The sequence below is a fragment of the Prunus dulcis genome, chromosome 4 (genome assembly GCF_902201215.1).
Source record: "Prunus dulcis chromosome 4, ALMONDv2, whole genome shotgun sequence".
NCBI lineage: Eukaryota > Viridiplantae > Streptophyta > Magnoliopsida > Rosales > Rosaceae > Prunus > Prunus dulcis.
The window spans coordinates 19,111,812-19,132,307 of record NC_047653.1 but is presented as its reverse complement, the minus strand read 5'-3'; the positions used below and the strand labels follow the sequence as shown (position 1 = coordinate 19,132,307).

Sequence of the window (20,496 nt, the reverse complement as noted above, 5' to 3'; positions counted from 1 at the left end):
ACATTACAAATTTTACAAAGTACATGAGCATAGGGATTACTGATCACAGGCTTTAACATCATCAAAGCAATATGACAAATTTTGTGCAAATACCTGTTAATGCAATGATTATGTGAATTACAAACAATTTCATGTGTTTTATTTATGGATCCAAACTCCAATCAATGGTTGATGCATGAGTGAGTGTGAGTGCAATCTAGGTAAGTTCTGCACTTCACACACATGACAATTATTGTCATCTCATACACAACACAAAATAAATAAATAAGAAATATAGTGGAAGGAAGCAAAGCAAAGCATCTACTCTGCTATCTGCTTGCTAAGCCATGGCCACATCCTTCTTTCTTTCTAGCTTTTTCTTCATTCAACCACAATCGTCATAGATCAACCTTTATTTCAAATGCTTTGCACTTTTATTCATGAGTTTATTATTATCTGTTCTCATTTTGTACAGGCAAATTTAGTAACAAATGAAATAATATTTATTTCAAAAAATATATAAATTCTAGTGCCAGAGAGGTACTCTGCACTCTGTACTGCTTCAAATGTGGAAGGTTTTGAGGGCCTCCTCCAATTCAACACCATTATCTTATTCATATCATTATTAACATGTTATTGATATGTTATTGACTTGATTTTCATTCGTTTTTTAACATATACCCAAGCAAAAATTAACATGCAAGTGAAGCACAAAGAAGAGATGCCAAATCCAACAACATTGATGGTACAAATTGGGGAAAACCATTACTCTAACCCTAAACTCAAATTCCATAAATTGCTCACCAAATGCTTTGCACTTTTATTCATGAGTTTATTATTATCTGTTCTCATTTTGTACAGGCAAATTTAGTAACAAATGAAATAATATTTATTTCAAAAAATATATAAATTCTAGTGCCAGAGAGGTACTCTGCACTCTGTACTGCTTCAAATGTGGAAGGTTTTGAGGGCCTCCTCCAATTCAACACCATTATCTTATTCATATCATTATTAACATGTTATTGATATGTTATTGACTTGATTTTCATTCGTTTTTTAACATATACCCAAGCAAAAATTAACATGCAAGTGAAGCACAAAGAAGAGATGCCAAATCCAACAACATTGATGGTACAAATTGGGGAAAACCATTACTCTAACCCTAAACTCAAATTCCATAAATTGCTCACCAAATGCTGGTTATTGAACAATCGCAAGGTGTCTGTGCGGGGTCTTTGTGTTGCTTTGCTCCACAAATGGAACCTACCACTTCCAACGAATACGGCTTCTCTCCTTCCCCTTCCACTGCTTCGCCCCTTCACTGTTTCGAAATCCACACCTTTGCCCCTTCTACTCAAAATAAATACTTTTTCAGGGTCTGGAGAACGGAGTGGCGTTCAACCGTTGCCTTCAACCGTCGTTAACCGTGCCTTCAACCGTTTCTCAGAGCTATGGGTTTTAAAGACATGAGTTTTTTCTGTTCAAACTTCGAACTTGCCTCTTCTTCTTCTTTTTCGGACGTGCTGGATATTCAATTCGGGTTTGGGTTCCTGACCTACCCGATTGTAAAACTTTATCTCAATTTTCCCCAACCCTTGAATTGATCTGATGGCTATAAAGTGAACCATATTCAAAAGCGAAGCAATAATATCCCAAATTCCCAATACTCAAGCCAATGGCTAGACTTGGTCTAATTTGCTTAGTTCTAACTGGATTCATGGTGCTTCAAGCTATGGCTAATAAAGCTTAGGGTTTGGATCTAAACCCATTTTGCATGTGCTAGGGGATGGGGGTTGGGATCACAGTGGATGTGGCCATGGGATGGGGGCTGATGAGTTGGGATTAGAGGTGTCAAATGGGGCAGGCTGGCTCAGAACAGCACGAGCCCAGCCCGTTTAAATGAGGCACAGCATGACACGATCACGAATATTAATAGGCCGTGCTCGGCACGGCACGAAAACTTGGGCTAGGCCGGGATCAAAAAATGAGGTCCAATGGACCGGGCAGGCCTTGGCCCGAGCACGCTTCAAGTACGGCACGAGCCCAAGCACGAGCCCATGCACGGCCCAAGCACGGCCCATTTAACATTTTTTTTCTTTCTCAAAAGTCAAAATGCAATAATTTGACATCTAATGTCGTTGTTTATATATATATATATATATTTTTAATCATAAATATATATTTGATGTCTTTCATTTTAGAAAAATTACTTGGATCCTTAATTAATTAAACATATCAACTACAAATTAATTAAACAACATTGGACTTGATATCTAATCAATACATATGACATATACGCTTCTCTTATAATCAAAGCAAGACATTTTTTCACATATAAAATAATAAGTTGTTTAAAGATGAAAAGTTGAAGTGGACTTTGTGGAGTTGGACACTTTTTGCCCTCCGCCATTTCATATTGTTTGGATGTTTGATTGATTAATGTTTTCAAATAGTTCATCATTTCTTGCCTTTAATTATATTTTTAATGTCTATAATTTGAATTATCTAGTGGAAAAAAATCAAGTGAAAAAAAATCAAATTAAATGGATTGGTTCTTGGGCCCGAGTATGGCACAAGCATGAGCACGGGCACAACACGAGCTCGGCCCGGCCCATTTCAATATGGACATGGGCTTTGGGCCGAGGCGAGATCAATGATTTTACTAAATGGGCCGGCACGGCACGGCCCGATAAATTAAATAGGCCGGTCCAGATCGACACGAAAACGTTAAAAGCACGAGTTTAAATGGGATGGGTCGGCCCAGCACGGCCCATTTGACACCTCTAGTTGGGATAGAGTGGGGAGAATGAGATGAGGGTGGGGTAGGGTTGGGTGGGTACGGTTGTTTTATTTTATTTATTATTATTATTATTATTATTTTATTATTTGAAAGTCTTATTTACTCCAAAAAATTTGCATGTGTTGTTTACATGATTAAATTTGACAAAAAATTAGATGGTGAGACTAATTCACCAAATAACGAAGAATATGTGGACAATTTGAATGAATAATTCAGTTAAGGAACCAAAATGTAAATCGTGTATAAATTTTTGGATCATTTGAGTTAAAAACGCTTTGTATTTTTAGAAAATAAAAATAAAAATCCCCGATCAACGTCAAAACAAACACCAGCGGGTGCCCGCGGGCTGCTTGATAGGATGAGGTACAGTTCGGAAGATGAAATTTGAATGAACTGGTGGAGGGAGAGAAAGGGGCTCTCTCCAATTTGATGGAACCCCTCCAACTCATAACACCAACTACACAAAACCAACCCATGACCTCACTCTCACTCTCACTCTCTCTCTCTTCCAAACTCAAGCTCAAACGACCAAATCCATTCTGGTTTTCTTCTTACTCTCAGTTCAGAGCCTTTTCTTCTTACTCTCCACTATCTCCATCAAAGCCCATTTCCGCTTCAGGAAAGGGTGTTGGGGTTAGGGCCAAGGTCTCTGACGCTCAGCTCAAAGACAACTGGTTGGCTTCTCTCTCTTGCCCTTTTCCTCAAACCCGTGAAAACTTTGACGGCACTGCAGATTCGACCCGTACCAATTCGGATTCCAGTTGGGTCATTGGGGTCGACCCGGATCTTTCTGGTGCTTTGGCGCTCTTGAAAGGCGATGAGTCTGGTTGTTCTGCTCAGGTTAACAGCCTGCCCTGCTACCACTGTTTCATTTTAATTTTTTTTGCCTGTTAATTTATAAAAGCAATTTTTTAGTTTAATGGCAAAGTTTGGGTTTTGGGTTTACACTATAATTGTTTCCCTCATCTGAAAAGGTCAATACTTGAAACCTTTATAGAAACAATGAGGTGAGCATGAGTTCTCCAATCCTGGGTTCAATTCTGATTGTTTTTTAAAGCGAAAGCAACAACTGTGATATGTCCTTCTTCTACTCCCTTTTCACTTTGACTCTGTCAGATTATGCCTATTGTGTTACATCACTTACTAGTATGATAGTATCTTTTTTCTTAAGGTGTTGGAAGCATAAATTGTTAGGTTTAAACATGGCTCAGGAGCAAGCTTTCATGGAGAAAAATTATCCTGTTGTTGACCTTCCATGTTGTAAATGTGTTGTTGCTGTTTTGGTTCTTCCAATAGGAGTATAGGTCAGTTTTTTGTTAGTTGATTAGGAAAGTTTTAAACCGTTTAAGATAAATTCTTTTACACACTTCATGTCTTTGATAATCTCGTTATAATGGCTTGGATTTTTTCTTATTAATTCACTCATGTAATCTCTTTTTCCTTTGCCAATGTTTTAGGTATATGACTCTCCACACTTGAAAATACTGGTTGGTAAAAGAGTTCGAAGACGATTGGATGCAAAATCCATTGTTCAGTTGCTTGGGAGTTTCGATGCTCCCCTTGGTAGGTTTCTGTTGTGAATTAAATTCTCTCTCAAATTGTTTTCAATGGATGGATTTCAGCATTGGGGTTCTTTCAGTTTTCTTTTTTGGTTGAGGGTTTGAGCTTTTTTGACTGACTGGTGTCTCTACTTTTGTTTTATTGGTGGACCATTGTAGCCTTAGAGGCTGGAATTCATGTTACTGTTGTCCTAATAGTTGTACTAAGTCTGTAACACATTGTGCAAACATTCAGTGTTTGGAGTTAAAATGTATGGTCTCCTGTTTCCTTCATTATTTCCCTTTATCCTCAATTCTTTTGCATACTGAATTGCACGTTCATGTTTAAGGGACGGTTGCATATATAGAGCAGTCAAACCCGTATCCACAAGATGGAAAGCAGGTTAGCGTGATATCTCTTAAATGAATTTTTTTGTTTGTCTTAAATATGCAATCACTTCTTTTATATAGGTATTCCTTCTTAATTTTATTGCAATGTTTTTTCATAAATTATGTCATAGTTGGTTCAATGTTATCTCCAACAAAGCAAAACCTTAGAAAAAAATCCAGTCCAAATTTCCCATTGCCCCCATAACTCATCAAAAAAGTTAGACTAGGAGCATTACAGCAGATTGTGATAACTTTTTCTTTGGTATGAATCATGGACTACACTATTGGCAAGGCTGTTCAAACTCTTAAAAACTTTTTACTAGATTTGGTCGTTGATATAGGAGATTACTAGCGGGCTAGTTAATCTTTAATAATAGAGCCCATAGTGCTTGCATATGACAAAGAAAAGAACATAATCATATTACAGACAAGAATCACATGCTAACTACTACCCAAGTAAAGTAACAACTTCGCCTCTGCTTGAGTGGTTGTGCTAGACACTAACCCAGATTTTGTGATGACCCAACTTGCACTTTAGCAAATATTCAAAACGTTAGAGTTGTTTGATGTCTGGAATCAGATTACCCCTACGTTCACAAGGCAATGTCCATAAATGTTTAGTGTGTTCCTTTTTGGCCTGGAAAAAATATTAAAAGTCATGGATGTATTATCGATTGACGTGGACATACGTGTAAATGAGTTTGCAAACACAAGGTGCCCAAAATGGCAAATCCTGAAAATGAGACACATATGTAGACATGTAAACTAACTTGAGTTATATAAGACCATACAAAAACAACATACTAGTAGTACAAAAACCCAGAAGTTATGTGTTTTGACCTGTCTTTGGAAGGAGGAGCAAAACACTTCTAATATGAAAATAATACAATAACGTTGAATACAATCTCACAAAGGTGGCTGCCCCGAACTCTTTCTTAGATTCTTTCAAGAATATATGTTTCTTCTCAAACAGTTAGGCTCTCTCCCTAAGGGTGATGTTTGAAGTGATGGATAAGTGAATCAGTTTGGAAGCGAGGAAGGGAATGGGGTTTTACCTAGGCATCGAGGATATTTCCTAGTGTAGGCTCATCACCGGACGGTTTATCGGAAATTCCAAGAGTCTTGCACCCAGTCGACATTAATTTCACTATCTGCTTAAATAATTAGATTCGTCCTCCCCTTATACCTTGCCCCCTTTATTCATATTTCGATATCACAACCCATGGTTAGTACTTATCCTTTACAAACAAAGGACCTCTTACAAACGAAGCTCCGATACCATTGAAACCATGGGTAGTACTTATGCCTGAACAACTGACTTACAATGAAAAGGTTTCACGTTTATTTCAAGATATTTATATATTCATACTTGTAGATAGAGACAGTTTTCAGCCTCATATTTTAGTAATGAGAACTTCCACTGCATTGTTCGTTGATCAATTCCTGCTTTTTCTTGCAAGTTCTGGTTTGTTAACTGTCCTAGATGGCTGAGATCATTTCAGGAAAAGTGAATAAAAATAAAAAGTCGAAAAACTGTTCAAATTCTTTTGATTCTTGCTGAGAGTGTTTTTTCCATTTTTTTTCCTGGATAAAGGGATGGTGGAGTGGAGGCTTTGGGTATGGACTATGGATTGGGATCTTAGTTGCCTTGGGGTTTTCTGTTGTTCCAGTATCATCTATTTCGTGGAAGAACAAATTTGAACTCACCGGAGGCATGTCTACAAAGGTTGGTTGGTCCCAATTACTTTTGCTTTCACAGCCTATCTATATCAGTTTAATTGCCAAAAAATTTATTGATGCAACATTGTGAATTTGATTAATTACTTCATATTGAAGGTTCCTTATCCCACACAATTTGAAGAACGGAAATGGAAATAATTGGTTGGATATCAACCCTACACTTGAATGGTGGACCCTCTATTATAACCATTCTATATTAAAAAAAACTAGCATACCTCGTATCTTTGTAAAACAAAAACTAGTAAACCTGGCAGGGGCACCAGTAAAGTGGTTCCTTTGACCTTAGGCTATGTTTGGGTGGCAGGAAAAGGGGCTTGGGAATTGGAAATCATTTGTTTTTCCATGTTTGGTAAGTCCAAGCTCGAGAATAGATTTCCTTGCTCATGAGAAAATAAGGGGGAAAATTAAACCCTTCATCCACCTTGGGTTTCATTTTCTGTTCCAATGGGAAACCAAGACAAGCATTAATTAAACGAAGTTTGTTTACAATTCTTGCACAAACCAAACATGGGAAAGGAAGTAAAATGATATTTCCTAGTTACTTTCTCCAGCATTATCCATCCCCTGGGAAAATATATAGGGATTGATTTCTCATCAATTCCTTTCCGTGAACCAAACGGGACCTTAGTGTTTACAATGGGAATTTGTAAATAACTTATTAACTGCAGTTATACATAAGTACATGCACCTTTGTTGGTTCATAAATGCCTATTTATGTATTCCCCTGCACACATATATTGCTATTTGAAATATTCTGTATCATCTTGTAGTTTTGTCCCATATAATGCGCTTCATGAGGCTCTCATGTTTATTAAACTACTAGTAATATCTAGACTGATTCATTGATAAACACTGTTACATTGGTCATTTCACTTGGCATCTACGAATACTATCAACTGCCTATTATAATTCATGAATGCTAAATTTTGACTTGACAGGATGATAGCCGAAGGGTTGCGTCTGCATTATTTCCATCATTGAGTTCCATGTTGAAAAGGAAAAAAGATCATGGTATTAATTTGATCGTCTTAATTACACACACACACACACATATATTTCTTATTATTCTATGCCATTAAACAATAATAATAAAAAATTATCTAAATTGAGAAACTATGGATCACATATTATTTTGAAGTTTCATGTGCCATTTAAAATTGGACAGGTGAGTTCCATCAAGGTTAACCTTCTAATCATATGATACTTTCTTCTCTCTATCTTTTTTGTCTAAACCTTGGCCCTATGTTTCTGTTGTAAGAGAGTTTAACCTAACCTTCCAATGTTGTGGAAAACCAGAATTTGAATTTTTTATTTCTTTCAATCACAAACTCCCCTTAAATATATTGCTAAGTGAGAAACACTTTTTAAAAGTTCAAATATCATAAAATCCTAGCTCCATTGACTTTTAGCATTCTCCTGATTTTTCTTGATATTTAGGGAGGGCTGAGGCACTTCTCATTGCTGCATATGGAAAAGGGCTAAAGATAAAGTCAGACCTATCATGCAACCCAGAGGTATTGGTTCCCCAGATTGGCAGATTGTCATAGCATCCTACTTAATCCCCATAGCTTGTTTTAGTTTCTTTTGGGCGTCTTTTTTGAAGAATGTGAAAGATGTGTTGTAAATCAAGGGGAGGAATGATCAATGCAGCAGCTTGAAAGACTCACTCTTCTTTAGCCTCAGGATTTGTCTCAGATTCATAAAATTGGCGTGACCATTTATTAGGTTTAATGTTATTTTTGGTACAAAGGGTTATTACCTAAGAATGAAGGTGCTATTGTAAATACCTAGACTGTATACATGGGTCTAGAGAGTTTATAACCCTTATTTTAAAATGAGTGTAACCATTCACACTCTTCTTCTTGGGGTCCCCTCCTCAAAGGTTTGTTGACTTGACATTGATGATTTCAGGATAGGTCACGATGGCTTGGTTAGAGCCAAGTTTTGTTGATTAAAAGATTGCAATGGCAGTTGAATTATTGGCTTCATCTTCATGGCTAACCAAGGTTCTGTTAAATTGGTCTAAGGTTAGGTTGGTATTAAGGGATTAGGAACATAATTGTTGAGGTAGATCCTGCATTAGTTATCACTTTGTTCAGAGGCACTGTGACTTGTTTATGAATGTAGAATTTTCTTCCGTAGGAGCTGGAGTAGTGACTTAATTTATGTGCATAGAGAGAAACTTAAGCTGCTGATAGTTTGGCTAAGTTTGGCCTTGACTGTTAATTAAGTTATAATGTGCTAGCTCATCTTCCTTAAAGCCTGGTGGTTCATTTTCATGATGACTCGGCAAGTATAAACAGACCCAGATTAGTTGTATAGTTGTCTGTTTGGCTTGCCCCCATGTAAAAAAAAAAAAAATATTGAACTTTAAAATTGCAATTTTCAAAACTCTCTAATGAAACTACGAGGTTATGGTTGAGGAGTGCCTCATCCTTTTATTTTTCTACCCATCTTATATCATCAAACTTCAATTTGGTATTAAAAACTACATAAAAACCCCATATGTTAAATCCATGGGAGAAATCAAAACTGAGGCTCTATATTGTTCAAGCCAAACCAACATCCACAAAGCCTTCTCTTTAGATTCCAAGATAGAAAGTAAGAGAGATATAGATAAAGAAAAAAGCTTTGTAGGATTTCAGAGACTTGTTTTTATTCCTGAACCCACCGCATGCATCCCTCTCAAACCTTACAAGACAAGAGAGCCCAAACTCAAACCAAGAAAGAGACTTTATGGAATGACGCAGTTAGCTATCCTTTTATACAGATGATCCAACAAGCATACAAAATTTGAGTTGAGTGCAGTGTATTATGAAGTAGAAGTTGCACAACAGAAAATAACATTGCCTTGCAAATCAGTGCTCTTAGATATAAATCTTCATGATACATTGACAATGTGGGTGAAAAAATAACCCTCTCTCTTCCTAACTTCGGTCAAAAAAAAAAAAATCCTAAAACAATTTTTTTAATTTTATTTATATACAAGTGATATTCTAATTTAATCTAATCTAAACTAAAGGGAAAGGGATTCGAACTCGAGTGCAGAGTGAGGAAAACATTCGCTCTAGCCAATTTTTTTTTTTAATTACACATGAAGTCATTTAGCTAACAAAGCCAACTTTTACCTTCCACCTTCCCAAGACCGTGACTACTTCAACGGGCTTGTTATAAGTCAGACCATGGATTGAATTGAACCTAGTCGCAGAATATGAAATACCCCTAAAAAATCACTTTTGCTTGTACTTTGCCACCCTAGAAAGAATCATCGTTGTACCATTTTTGCAACTTCCACTGTCATCGTCAAGTGTGAGCCACAAGAAAGGTTCCCTCAGCCTGACTGTTCAAAGATAAATTCGAGTGCAAAAGCTATGTAGAGCAATTGAGTGTGTACAAATGGATGCATGTAGAGGCAGTAAATATTGAAACCACTAAAGTTCCACACTTCACACAACCCAGTCGAGCTAAAGAAACAATAAAATCGGCAGCTTGGTGCCTGCTGGTGTGGTCCAACACCAGATTAAACCACGGCTCCATGTTTTCACGAGGAGAGATTTCCCGATCACAGCACGAAGGGGACAACATGAAATCAATACAATCAAATTCTACAACTTTGAGCCTAAAACGATTCATCTGAGCCAATCTTGTATACCCCTTTCCAACTGCAAACGCTTCAGCAACCAAGGAGAGGACAAAGACAATGACAAAATATACAATAGTCAAAACTCTAAAGCTCTGAACATGAAGGATATTTGCTAGCCAAGCAATTTCCCTAGCCATTAGAGTTTTCAATGATCAGTGAGAGTGTGATATCAAAGGAAAAGTCAAACATATACCATACTATAACTTTAAATCTGTGCACAACGACCTTTGCAATTAACAGATAACAAAAACCCAAAGGATAAAAATATGTCAAAGAAATGTACACACTGCAAAACAAAATTATGACTTTTCCCAAATCATCAACTACCACAGGCCATATGGAGTTTACCAAAGCAGTTACTTCCCTCTAATAAACCTCAGTTCAAATCATAAACAAATCGTGTATCCCAGTTATCTTAAAATCTATTTTCACATGATATTGGTACATTCAAAGTTGGGATTCATGGTAGAGAGATATTGAACTGCAAACCCCATCCGACCCTATTGGAAGGGAAGTTTTATACTAAAGGAAACTGAAAATGCAAAATCCAGACCTACAGTAACCTCTCAAAGAAGCAAAATACAGAACAAAAACTATCCATTTCTGGTTCAACATAAAATGAACACCTGAATCTCTCTTTCGATTTGTGTTGACGATAAAATGTGAATGCAGTAGTTACTCATCCTGTTTTTTAAGGGTCACCTCAAAGATGACTCCTTCGAGATTTCCCACGACAGATCGAGTCCCAACTAATTCATTTATCTGCATCCCACACCGCACAGCTTCACTGATGACCAACGAATCCATGCTACAGGGGGAGAAAAATGCAATTGCATAGAGGGAAGGGAATTATAACAACAATAATTAAAAGGAACATTATACACAGGGAACTCTAGCAAGCTGAAAAATGAAGTCATGATATCAAAGCAGTAATGAAACTTCTTCACATGATAAAATTTTGAACTACACCAAAGCTTGACTTCGGTGAATTTGTTAAGAGGAGTAAAAATGGGTATAAGGCACATAAAAATGATGAAATGCTGAAGATTTATGGCTTTTATTCTGACTATAATGGGTATAGAATATATAGGACATAAGCACCAAAAGCAAAACCATAACATATTTTGCAATATGCAAGCAAGAGGTAGAGCGCCAAAAAATCTGGGTTTTGTAGCCTGATAACAGGATTATGACTAAAACTGATAAAGGGATTTTATGCCATTCCCAGCTCACCACTTCGTCAACACATACAACACTAATCCAACACAATTTCCTCTTTGAAAATTATCAATTTAAGATTACCAGTGGTATTGATTCACCTACATTCAGCACTAAATTAAACAAGAACTTTCCAGAATAAAATATTTTTGAATCATTAGCTATGGATGCAGGAAATGGTATCTACACTGTGCAAGGGTAAGAATGATCAATCACACTACAGCAACAGTTATTTAAGTTATACAATCATATAACTGTTGCTATAGGAATTATATTCAATAAAATCCTTTCCGAAAAATGTGAAGAAAATAGAAAGTAATAACAAGTTGAGTCTTACATCTTAGTTCGGGATACGTAGGCTAGTATGAATTTGCACTGTCCTTCCCTTCTATTTCGAAGAAGTTTTTCCACAGTATCGAAAAGCAAACAAATGCTTGACTGTTGAAAGCGTATGCATTGTCAAGGGCTTTTTCTTTTCTTTTTCAAACATGCTCGAAAAAGAGGAATTCAATGGTGGGATGCAATGTATGTCTACTTATTTCATATAAAAGAAATATTATAGGGAAAAGTTCAATGAAATTCACCCATGTTGTTTGTTAATTGTTTCAATTTGATCCATGCATTTCTAACTTGAACAATGTCAACCCTGTAGTTTTGAGTTTGTCTCAACCTCCAGTCCATGTGATGCTGATGGAAAGCAGGTCACATACTGGACATGTCAGCAAAGGCCAGAAGTGGCATCACTTTCCACTATTTTTTTTTTTTTTAAAACTTACAAAGTTCTCTATCTATGTTCCGCTTCTCTGTCCTCATTCTTTCTCTCTCTCTAACCTTTCTTTAGAAAACTACATACAAGAAAAGCTAACTTTACCCAAGATTATGTAATGCAAATGCAGCACCTCCTCATCTATGAGTGTTTGACCATGGGCCTATAACTGAACCGTGAACAGATAACAAAACCACAATCAATTAAGAGGTGAAAACAGAGGCTACAGAAACATGATATTAAATACATCAGTTTTGGGCTCTATCATGTCAATGTATGGTCTAACTACAGAACATGGACTATAAAACCAAAAAGGTGCAACCATGTGCCAAAAGAAAAAAAAAAAAAAAAACACAAGGCCCTTCAAATGCAGGTGCACTCTTACTATACTAGCAATTAATATATTCATGTTGCTTAACTTAAAGGCAAAAACAAATATTGTGGATATATATGTCAGCTCCAAGAATCAAATCAAATCCATCTGAATATGTTTGTAAAATGTGGCCGATCTGCTCAGAATTTCCCCATTCTAGTTTCTCAGCTACTAATCCTGCATATACATGATTAAAAGAAATTATCAACGAAGTTCACTACACATCCTCTATTTTCAGATTTTTCTCTCACCAGAACAGCATTTAGAGTTCTCAGAAGATGCATGCAGCTCTATATTTTTCTTCAGGATCTGAGACAAAACATAAAACAGTCAAATAACTAGGAGACTATAGATGACCTATCAAATCTCCTGGCATTACATTTTAATATCATGACCTTGCCTTGAGAACTTCCTCATTATGATCTGTTAATACAACTTTGCTACAAAATCTGCTGCAAAGTATTCCAGTAATACCTGCAAATTAGAAAAATCAAGCTACAGAACCTGCCTCGAAATCACACACCATATACACACACAATCACATAGAGGTCGTCTGTTTTTTCTTAACTAGCGGGAAAAAAACACGTGTTCCATAACTTGTCAATAAGATGTCAATAGTTTATCAATAACATTTCAAACCTATTCAATATTTTGTCAATAGTCTTCAGTAATTTTCACTTAATACACATTGACAAATTATTCACTATTCCAATGTTACCTTACATATGATTTTTTTTCCCTCAAGTTAAGTAGGAGTGTGATGCCCTCTCTAGAAGCACCCAAACATGCACAGATGTGCAGACACACAAACACGCAGACGCGCAAACGCACACATGCAGACGCGCACACGCACACACTGAGTTAAGCTAAATACAAATAGAAAGCCAGATGAATCAACTGAAACTAAATTGTGCGCATGCATTCCACATATTAACCTTGCTCCGGCACCCTCAAGTACCAGGTGCTTTTTGTTTGACCTCTTATTTTCCTAAGTCACTCAACATAATCAGAGCTATATATTTTTCTTTGTTAGTAATCAGTACTTTCAGCCTCTACTCATCTCATGCATTTTTAATGTTGAAGTAAAAGATTACCTATAGGGAAAAGGAAGGAAATTCTTAGAGAGTACATACCAACCCCAGAGCCTAATTCCAGAACAGTGCATCCTTGCAGAAGCTCTGCATTCTTTGAAAGGTAATCATTCAACAGCATTGCCCCCGGCCAAACCAGTTGCCCAGTCAGATCAAAATCAGCTGTTTCAAGAATAGTTAGAACTACAACCTGGAAGACTAAATAAATAAACAAATAAACAAATAACCAAAGGAAATCACAAGTAGTTTGCAATTTAATATGATGCCCATATTATTTGAACAATAGGAAAAGATATGGGAAAGACATGCTTCATAAGATCAATTTCATGTTCGTGGCATATTTAAAGCATGCATCATGTATCACAAAACCTTGAATGTATGACTGAAGGAATTACTTCAAATTTCCACTTTAAATTTTCAGAAAACTAAGAAATAAGGACTGAAGAAAGATACTCGTTGACACCTTAGAAATTTCTATTATACTGCACTAAGCTGTCAACAAGATCGACGACTCTTCAATTTATCCTCTTCAGTGTTCCAAAGTAAGAAATGGCAGCTGCAAATATTTATGCATCCAAATGAATAGTAACAGCAGCTGATTAACGTACACAGAAGTTACATGGTGAATAACACATTCAAACTTTCTGCAGGCAGAAATAAAATATGTGCTCAAGTTGAAACTACTATTGTTTGTTAGGTAAATTTGTAGTTAATAACATTTATCTCCATACAATGCAAATTTTCTTTTCACCTAGCAATCAAGATTTTATTTAATTTTGATGCTTAATTAGAGTATAAGATACTAAGTAGGTGATGGTGAACTCTTACAGGGGCCAGTCAGTTATGCCAGGTTTGGTGATTACTAAACCTTCCACAATTGAGCTGTAAACAAAGTTTAAAGTAATAGCTTCATTCAGATTAGACTCTTCTCAAGTTTTGAGGATCCAATAGAGAACGATTCATAACCCTTATTATTTAAGGTTTATCAGCTGTGTAAAGTTCAGTTGCAAGAATAATAAAGGGTAATATATAAGAGCGCACTAATTACAAGAATGGTTCATATTGTAAATCCATATAACTAACCAAAAACAAAAAAAGAATGCTGCTATTTCCACCCCCTGTCCTATTTCCCCACCCACCTTATCTTCACACCCACCATGTAAATTTGAAAAAACAGAATCCTATCTTTCCACCCACCATTATTCCTAAAATACCCTTTAATTATTAATTCAAGCAAATTCTCTTTGCTAATTATTAGTAATTGACGTATGGAGAGGATCAAGTTGTGCTTGATGGACCGGATAAATGTTTTAGTCTAATATTTTGATTTTCTGGATCTTTTAGCTTTTTATTCTCTACCTTGTAGCTTCTGCAAATATTCTGGATATATATACAAGAAAGAAAAAAAAACAAGTTAATGTTTAGTCTTGTTTATGCACAAGATGTTGCACAGTTTATCCAAACATCCATGTGTTGTTTTCAAGGAGGCCAACATCAAACTATTCTACAGGAAGTTGATAAAGCTACATTTGAGTCTAGATGGTCTAATGTGGTGCACAAGTACATTTTGAGATGGAAGAATTTAAATTTTCCTTGAACTAAGTTCTTTATGTTTCATTAAAATTTCTTCATCATTGATGTGCCGTCATCTGCTAGAAAGCTAAACATTAACACCTGACCGCTTTGTCTCGAATCACCTTATAAATTTGGAGTCTTGAGCAACTGAGTCATACGCTTTTTTTATTTTTTTGTTAAACAGTAGAATAGGTGGGTTACCTGAGTTGAGGTTTTTTCCCTACGTCCTTGGAAGTAATTTTACAAAGGGGTAAATTTGTCTAAATATTTTTAAAGATATGGGTGGGGAAGGTCGAAATAGCAGCACTAAAAAAAAAAAATCATGGTTTCTGAACTGTCCTGGTTTCTTTAAGACGTGCACAACACAAGCAATACGGTGTTGCATTTTCAGAAGACCATTGTTTGATGGGTAAGTTGGCTGCAATATGCCAAAACTTCAGTTTCTATCTAAAAATTGTATGACAGAAAATTGTTTGAGTTGCTGGGTCACAATCAAAATGGAAGCAGAAAATTAGAATTGAAACATTAGAGAGAGAGAGAGAGAGAGAGAGAGAGAGAGAGAGCGAGAGAATCCACTTATACTCATGTGCAATCGACTTATATGGGTTCATGCTTCCATTATTTTCAGTTAAAATGGAAAACTAAACATAGAACAAACTTACTTGAAGCAGACTGGAGGCAAAGCAGCTCAATAACTTGAGACCCAAATGTGAAAGTGGTCAGCTGGTAACTGCACCATTGATTAACCATTGTGAATAATTATCAAGCTTTTTATATTTTAACAATAATATTATTATTATTTTCACAAACAAAATCACAAAAATTGTACAGAAAAAAAGGAAATAACCACAAAACTTAAAAAGACTGTATCTTCCTCTTACTTGTCATCGATGAAGAAAGATTCATCTAAGCAAACTATGTCCTCTTCTTCTCCTTCTCCTTCCATTTGCAGCATCCGCTATAGAAATGTTCTTTCCTCTTCTTCCACTCTGACTCTGCTCTTAGGCGCCGCTTTTTGTGTCGCTCACTGGACTGGACATGGACCCGAGACTCTACAGCGAGAGGAGGTATTGGGCCTCTGGGTAAAGTTTTGGTGCTCAAGTATTTTCCCTCCGAGTTTTTTTTCTCCTCTTTTTCAATAATATAAGTGATGTACGATACAAAAAAATTAAAAATAAAAATAAAAACTACAAGAAAACGAGGTTTTTCACACACACAAAGTATCATGGGGATTTGAACTCGTCTACAAGTTAAAGCCATTTATGCCACAATGACAGTTCATTTACCTCTTGATTAGGGGCAGAACTAGCCCAAGGACTACTCTGGGCTGTAGCCTAGGGAAGGTGCTTGAGCCAAAATTCTGCACGCCAGCCTATTTTGTTAAAAGGCTCACAACAACAAAAACCGATTGGGCTTTGTATCTATTGGAATTGGAAATCAATCCAAAATACTGAAATGGCCCAAACCATTTTTTGGGCAGGTTACAAATATTACCATGGTCTAAAAATTAATTATCATTATTGGCAATTAAATCTGACACACCCAGCTTTGGATCAAACGTCCCAGCTTCTAAAACTCTCACCATCTAACTCAACCCCAAAATAGCAAATCAGCAGATTTTTTGCTTGAAGGATTTTTTCTCAAAAGGAACCCCATGTGACTTTCAGACTTTGAAAAGTCAAAATTCTCAACTAAGACAGAGGAAGTGATAGGGAGTTAATGAAGACAGGTTTTTGGAAAAACCTTCTCCATTTTAAAAACCAGGAAAAGAAGATCAAATCCCCTCTACCTATGCAGAAAAGCTCTGCACCAAAGCAGGTTATATTTTCAAGAGATAAGTAGGTTACATTTTCAAGAGATAAGCAGGAAGTAGGAGAGTTGTTCACCAGAAAAAGCAAACGGACCATCATGGCAGATTAATAAATTATCTACATTAGAGAGGGAAGTCTCTTTTCATGCCCCTAGATATTTAAAACCTCACTCAGATTCTCTATAAATATAAGAAGGGATGAACAGGGTAAAGGACAACAAAAAAATCAATCAAAACAAAAACTCTCAAAGTCATATTGACAAATTCAAAACAAGATCAGTCGATCTAAAAAAGTCTTCAGATTCTGAAGCAACACAAACTCATTGATCCACATGAGATAGGTCAGCCAGAACTCAAAGTCTCTTACTTCAGTTCAATTCAGAGCAACAGTTTTACAAAGCGAGATTTCTCTCATTACAAATTTGGTTCAACACAAGCCAAGTCAAGTAGAATCCGGGTTTTTACAATATGAAAACCTCAACAAATTTATGAAGAGGTCCTGATCAAGCAAAACAGGTACTATAGTGCAGCTTCAGCTCAGCAATCGTCAATCCAACCACTTCTGCCCCTTCCAGCCTGAAGATGCCTCAATTCTGCCATCCAACAAGTCCTCCAGGGCTCGAAACAAATTGAAGCTCTGGCAAATTCAAACATTGGTATCAATTTCCAGTTGAAGCCTATTAGTTGAAGGTGTTGACGATTCAATCTAGCATAAACACATCCAATCCAACCCAGTTCAGAGGCAGCTACCCAGGCAGAAATCGAAGTCCAACGTTCCGTTGTCTTTCTCGGACTTGGCAGTTTCTCTTTTAAGTTATGTAATAGGCAGTTCTACTAAACAGTTTGCTCTCTTTTAATATTTATTCTGGCCAGAACTTCCAATTTTTGTACTGTGAAAAGTTGTGAACTCCTCACCAGCCTGCGGCAAGAAAAGAACTTACTTGGGAGATATTCCTCACCCAAATTCACAATTGCTTGTTTAGAATCAGTAACTTAGGGCGCAAGTTATCTATTTTTTAGAAGTTTGCTAGGGTTTTCAACGCTAGCAGTGGTACGCTCATACACAAAAGAAAGTTAATTTGTTAACCACAAATGGTTCTCAAGTTAATGGGGAACTTTACCCTACAATCACAGGATTATATCTAAATGGGTGAACAATTTGGCACGCCCAGTGGGACTTCTCAGTATACATACTCCTAGAAGATATCTTTTAGTATATGAATATTGGAAGTTCTAGCCAGAATCCACGCTCCGCCATGGAGAGAGATTAAGTAGCTCTCCAAGAAGGACATGAATTAGAGGAAAGTGATGCTAGGCATTCAGCCTATGGCAGTACCAAGAGTAGACGTTCCAAGTTTAGCTCCAGAAGAATAAACCAGATACAGGATGATGTGCTCCGACAAGAGGCTGCAACACAAAGGAGCTAGGATACTCTAAACAACATGACAACCATGATGCAGTGGCAAGTTAATAGGCAGTTCAGGAAGGATCGTGAGGCTGCTATTGCGAGAATTCGAAACCTAGATGTTGTGGTCCAGCAGCTAGAACTCCCTTTTGGACCTCCACCAGGATTGGCGTGGCCATACCAGGAGAATCCTCTCTCTCCTCCTCCTTTACCACTTAGCGATGAAGTCCTTAAAGATGTCTAAAGATTACCAAGGAATTGAAATCTGCTTCAAGGTTGTAGTTTAGTTACAAACAATATTGTAGAGTTTTTTTAAATCCTTCATGGATTAATCAAATTAAGTTAAATGACTTACTTTTCAGTTGTTACATTCTAATCAGATGTGTGCGGGAGCAAATATTCCAACTTCCAATCACAAGGCGCCACGTGGACAAGAAAAAAATCATCTAGGTCATTAATTTGGCCGATTTATTTGGCCAATTAATTGAGACCACCAAAAATAGGGATATTATCTTAAATATGAGATATTATATTTTTTTTTTTTGAGAAGGAGAAATTCATTCATAAAACCACAGACGTACAAAGAGCGACATGATATAGTGGCCTCGTTAAAACCTTCCTAGGACAACCTCATGGGACAAATCCCAGGGGAGGAAAAAGTACCACACATGTCATAGACTAACATGAGAGTCTAATTCAGGTCACTTTGGACCATTACAATAAAAGAACAAGTCAAAAACAAAACCTAACACAAAGACCTCCAACGAGAACCACAACTAGAGACCAACATAGTAGACCCACATGAGAGGACCGTAGAAACCCCAAATAGTAAACCCACAGGAGAGGACCGCAGAACATCCCAATTGTCAAAAGAAGCCTTCTATGAGCAAAATCATAGTCCTTTGACACCTATACAAACTGTAAGTCATACCATAGCAGAAACCAAGAGAGAACACAGAGGACGAACACAGAAACAACAGTAAAAAGACCCATGAGAAGCACTCCACTTCAACTCAAAACCTAACAAAGAAAACCTCATATGACCAAGCATAGTTCTTCGGTTGGCGCAAAGTAAAGAAGAGCACCACATCCCAACAACTACCACCAACATCGCTACTGCTGCCGCCATTAAAACAGAGACAAAACATCACCCATCAGGTATCACAACTCTCTCAAGAAGAGACACAATCCAGCGTTACTACTGTCGCCACCGCCGAGACAAAGACAACACCAGTCACCTGGAACACTGCAAAAACGACCAAACAAAACAAACAAATAAACAGACAAACAGACATAGATCCAAATATATCTATACTATCTGGGGAGGGGAAGGGGAAGAGAAGAGGGGATAAGAGGAAAGGAAAATATGGGAGAAAAAGAAAGGGAAATGAGGAGAGGAAGGGGAAGATGGGCGGAGGGGAGGAGGGGCAGTGGCCACCTCCCCCCCTTAGCTTCCTCGCGATTGGTTGTCAACAGGGAGAAAGGGGATTAGAGTGCGGCTAGGGTTTTCTTATGATGATTTGAAAGTAAATGTTCTTACTTCCAAGAAATGAGACAAGTATTTTCTGCGCAGTTTTTGTGGTTGCGTTATCCAATTATAAAAATAACCTATAATTTATTTATAAAAAAAAGAAAAAAGAAAAAAGAAAATGGTTCAATATGAGCTATTATCTTTATTTGGGAATATAATCACCAATTAAAGATAATATCACAAATTTGAGATATTATCTTATTTTGGGGATATTATCATCAGGTAGGGATTTAATCCTAATCAAAATCCCTAATTGACTCAATCTCTCCATTTAAGGAAAAGAAGATATCTTCCTTCCAAATAAGAATTATTCTTTGAAAAACCCTAGATGGCTAGAGCCATATAAATATATGGGAAATGCTAGCAACTTTCTCTCTAACTTTTTCTTTTGGACCTTCTCCCTTCTCCTTATGACACGTGTCAATTTCCTTACACTTAAGACAATGCCATTAATATATCATACAAGCTACTTTTTATTTTTCAAGTTTACCCTTATTGAATATATTCACCTTTTTGTTTTAATTTACAACAAGCTAATCTTTTTATAATTTTTTTTTTATCACCTTGTTAAAAATTTAAATAAATAACAAAAGGTCAATTTTTTTGTGTGGTTTTCTCTAGAGAAATAAAACTCCTA

At 36.7% G+C, this 20,496-nt stretch overlaps 2 protein-coding genes across 3 annotated transcripts; one reads left to right on the top strand and one right to left on the bottom strand.

The window, feature by feature from the left end:
- Positions 1-3,107: 3,107 nt before the first annotated feature.
- LOC117623807 (Holliday junction resolvase MOC1, chloroplastic) lies at positions 3,108-8,435 on the top strand. The gene is made up of 6 exons (XM_034354798.1): positions 3,108-3,619; positions 4,237-4,342; positions 4,668-4,720; positions 6,302-6,433; positions 7,386-7,458; positions 7,885-8,435. Exons 1-6 carry the CDS (start codon positions 3,209-3,211, stop codon positions 7,992-7,994), a joined length of 885 nt encoding a protein of 294 aa, XP_034210689.1. The 5' UTR covers positions 3,108-3,208; the 3' UTR covers positions 7,995-8,435.
- A 1,946-nt stretch (positions 8,436-10,381) lies between these two features.
- Positions 10,382-16,210, bottom strand: LOC117623756 (protein N-lysine methyltransferase METTL21A). Of its 2 annotated transcripts, none has more exons than XM_034354722.1 (8): positions 15,995-16,210; positions 15,776-15,843; positions 13,581-13,736; positions 12,848-12,921; positions 12,699-12,756; positions 12,523-12,624; positions 11,646-11,757; positions 10,382-10,898 (listed from the first exon to the last, which is right to left on the bottom strand). In XM_034354722.1, the coding sequence occupies exons 1-8, from the start codon at positions 16,066-16,068 to the stop codon at positions 10,766-10,768; spliced, it is 777 nt and encodes a 258-aa protein (XP_034210613.1). In that variant the 5' UTR covers positions 16,069-16,210; the 3' UTR covers positions 10,382-10,765. The 2 variants fall into 2 exon arrangements, with proteins under 2 accessions (XP_034210613.1, XP_034210614.1); XM_034354723.1 differs by having other exon boundaries at positions 13,581-13,700.
- Positions 16,211-20,496: the final 4,286 nt, after the last annotated feature.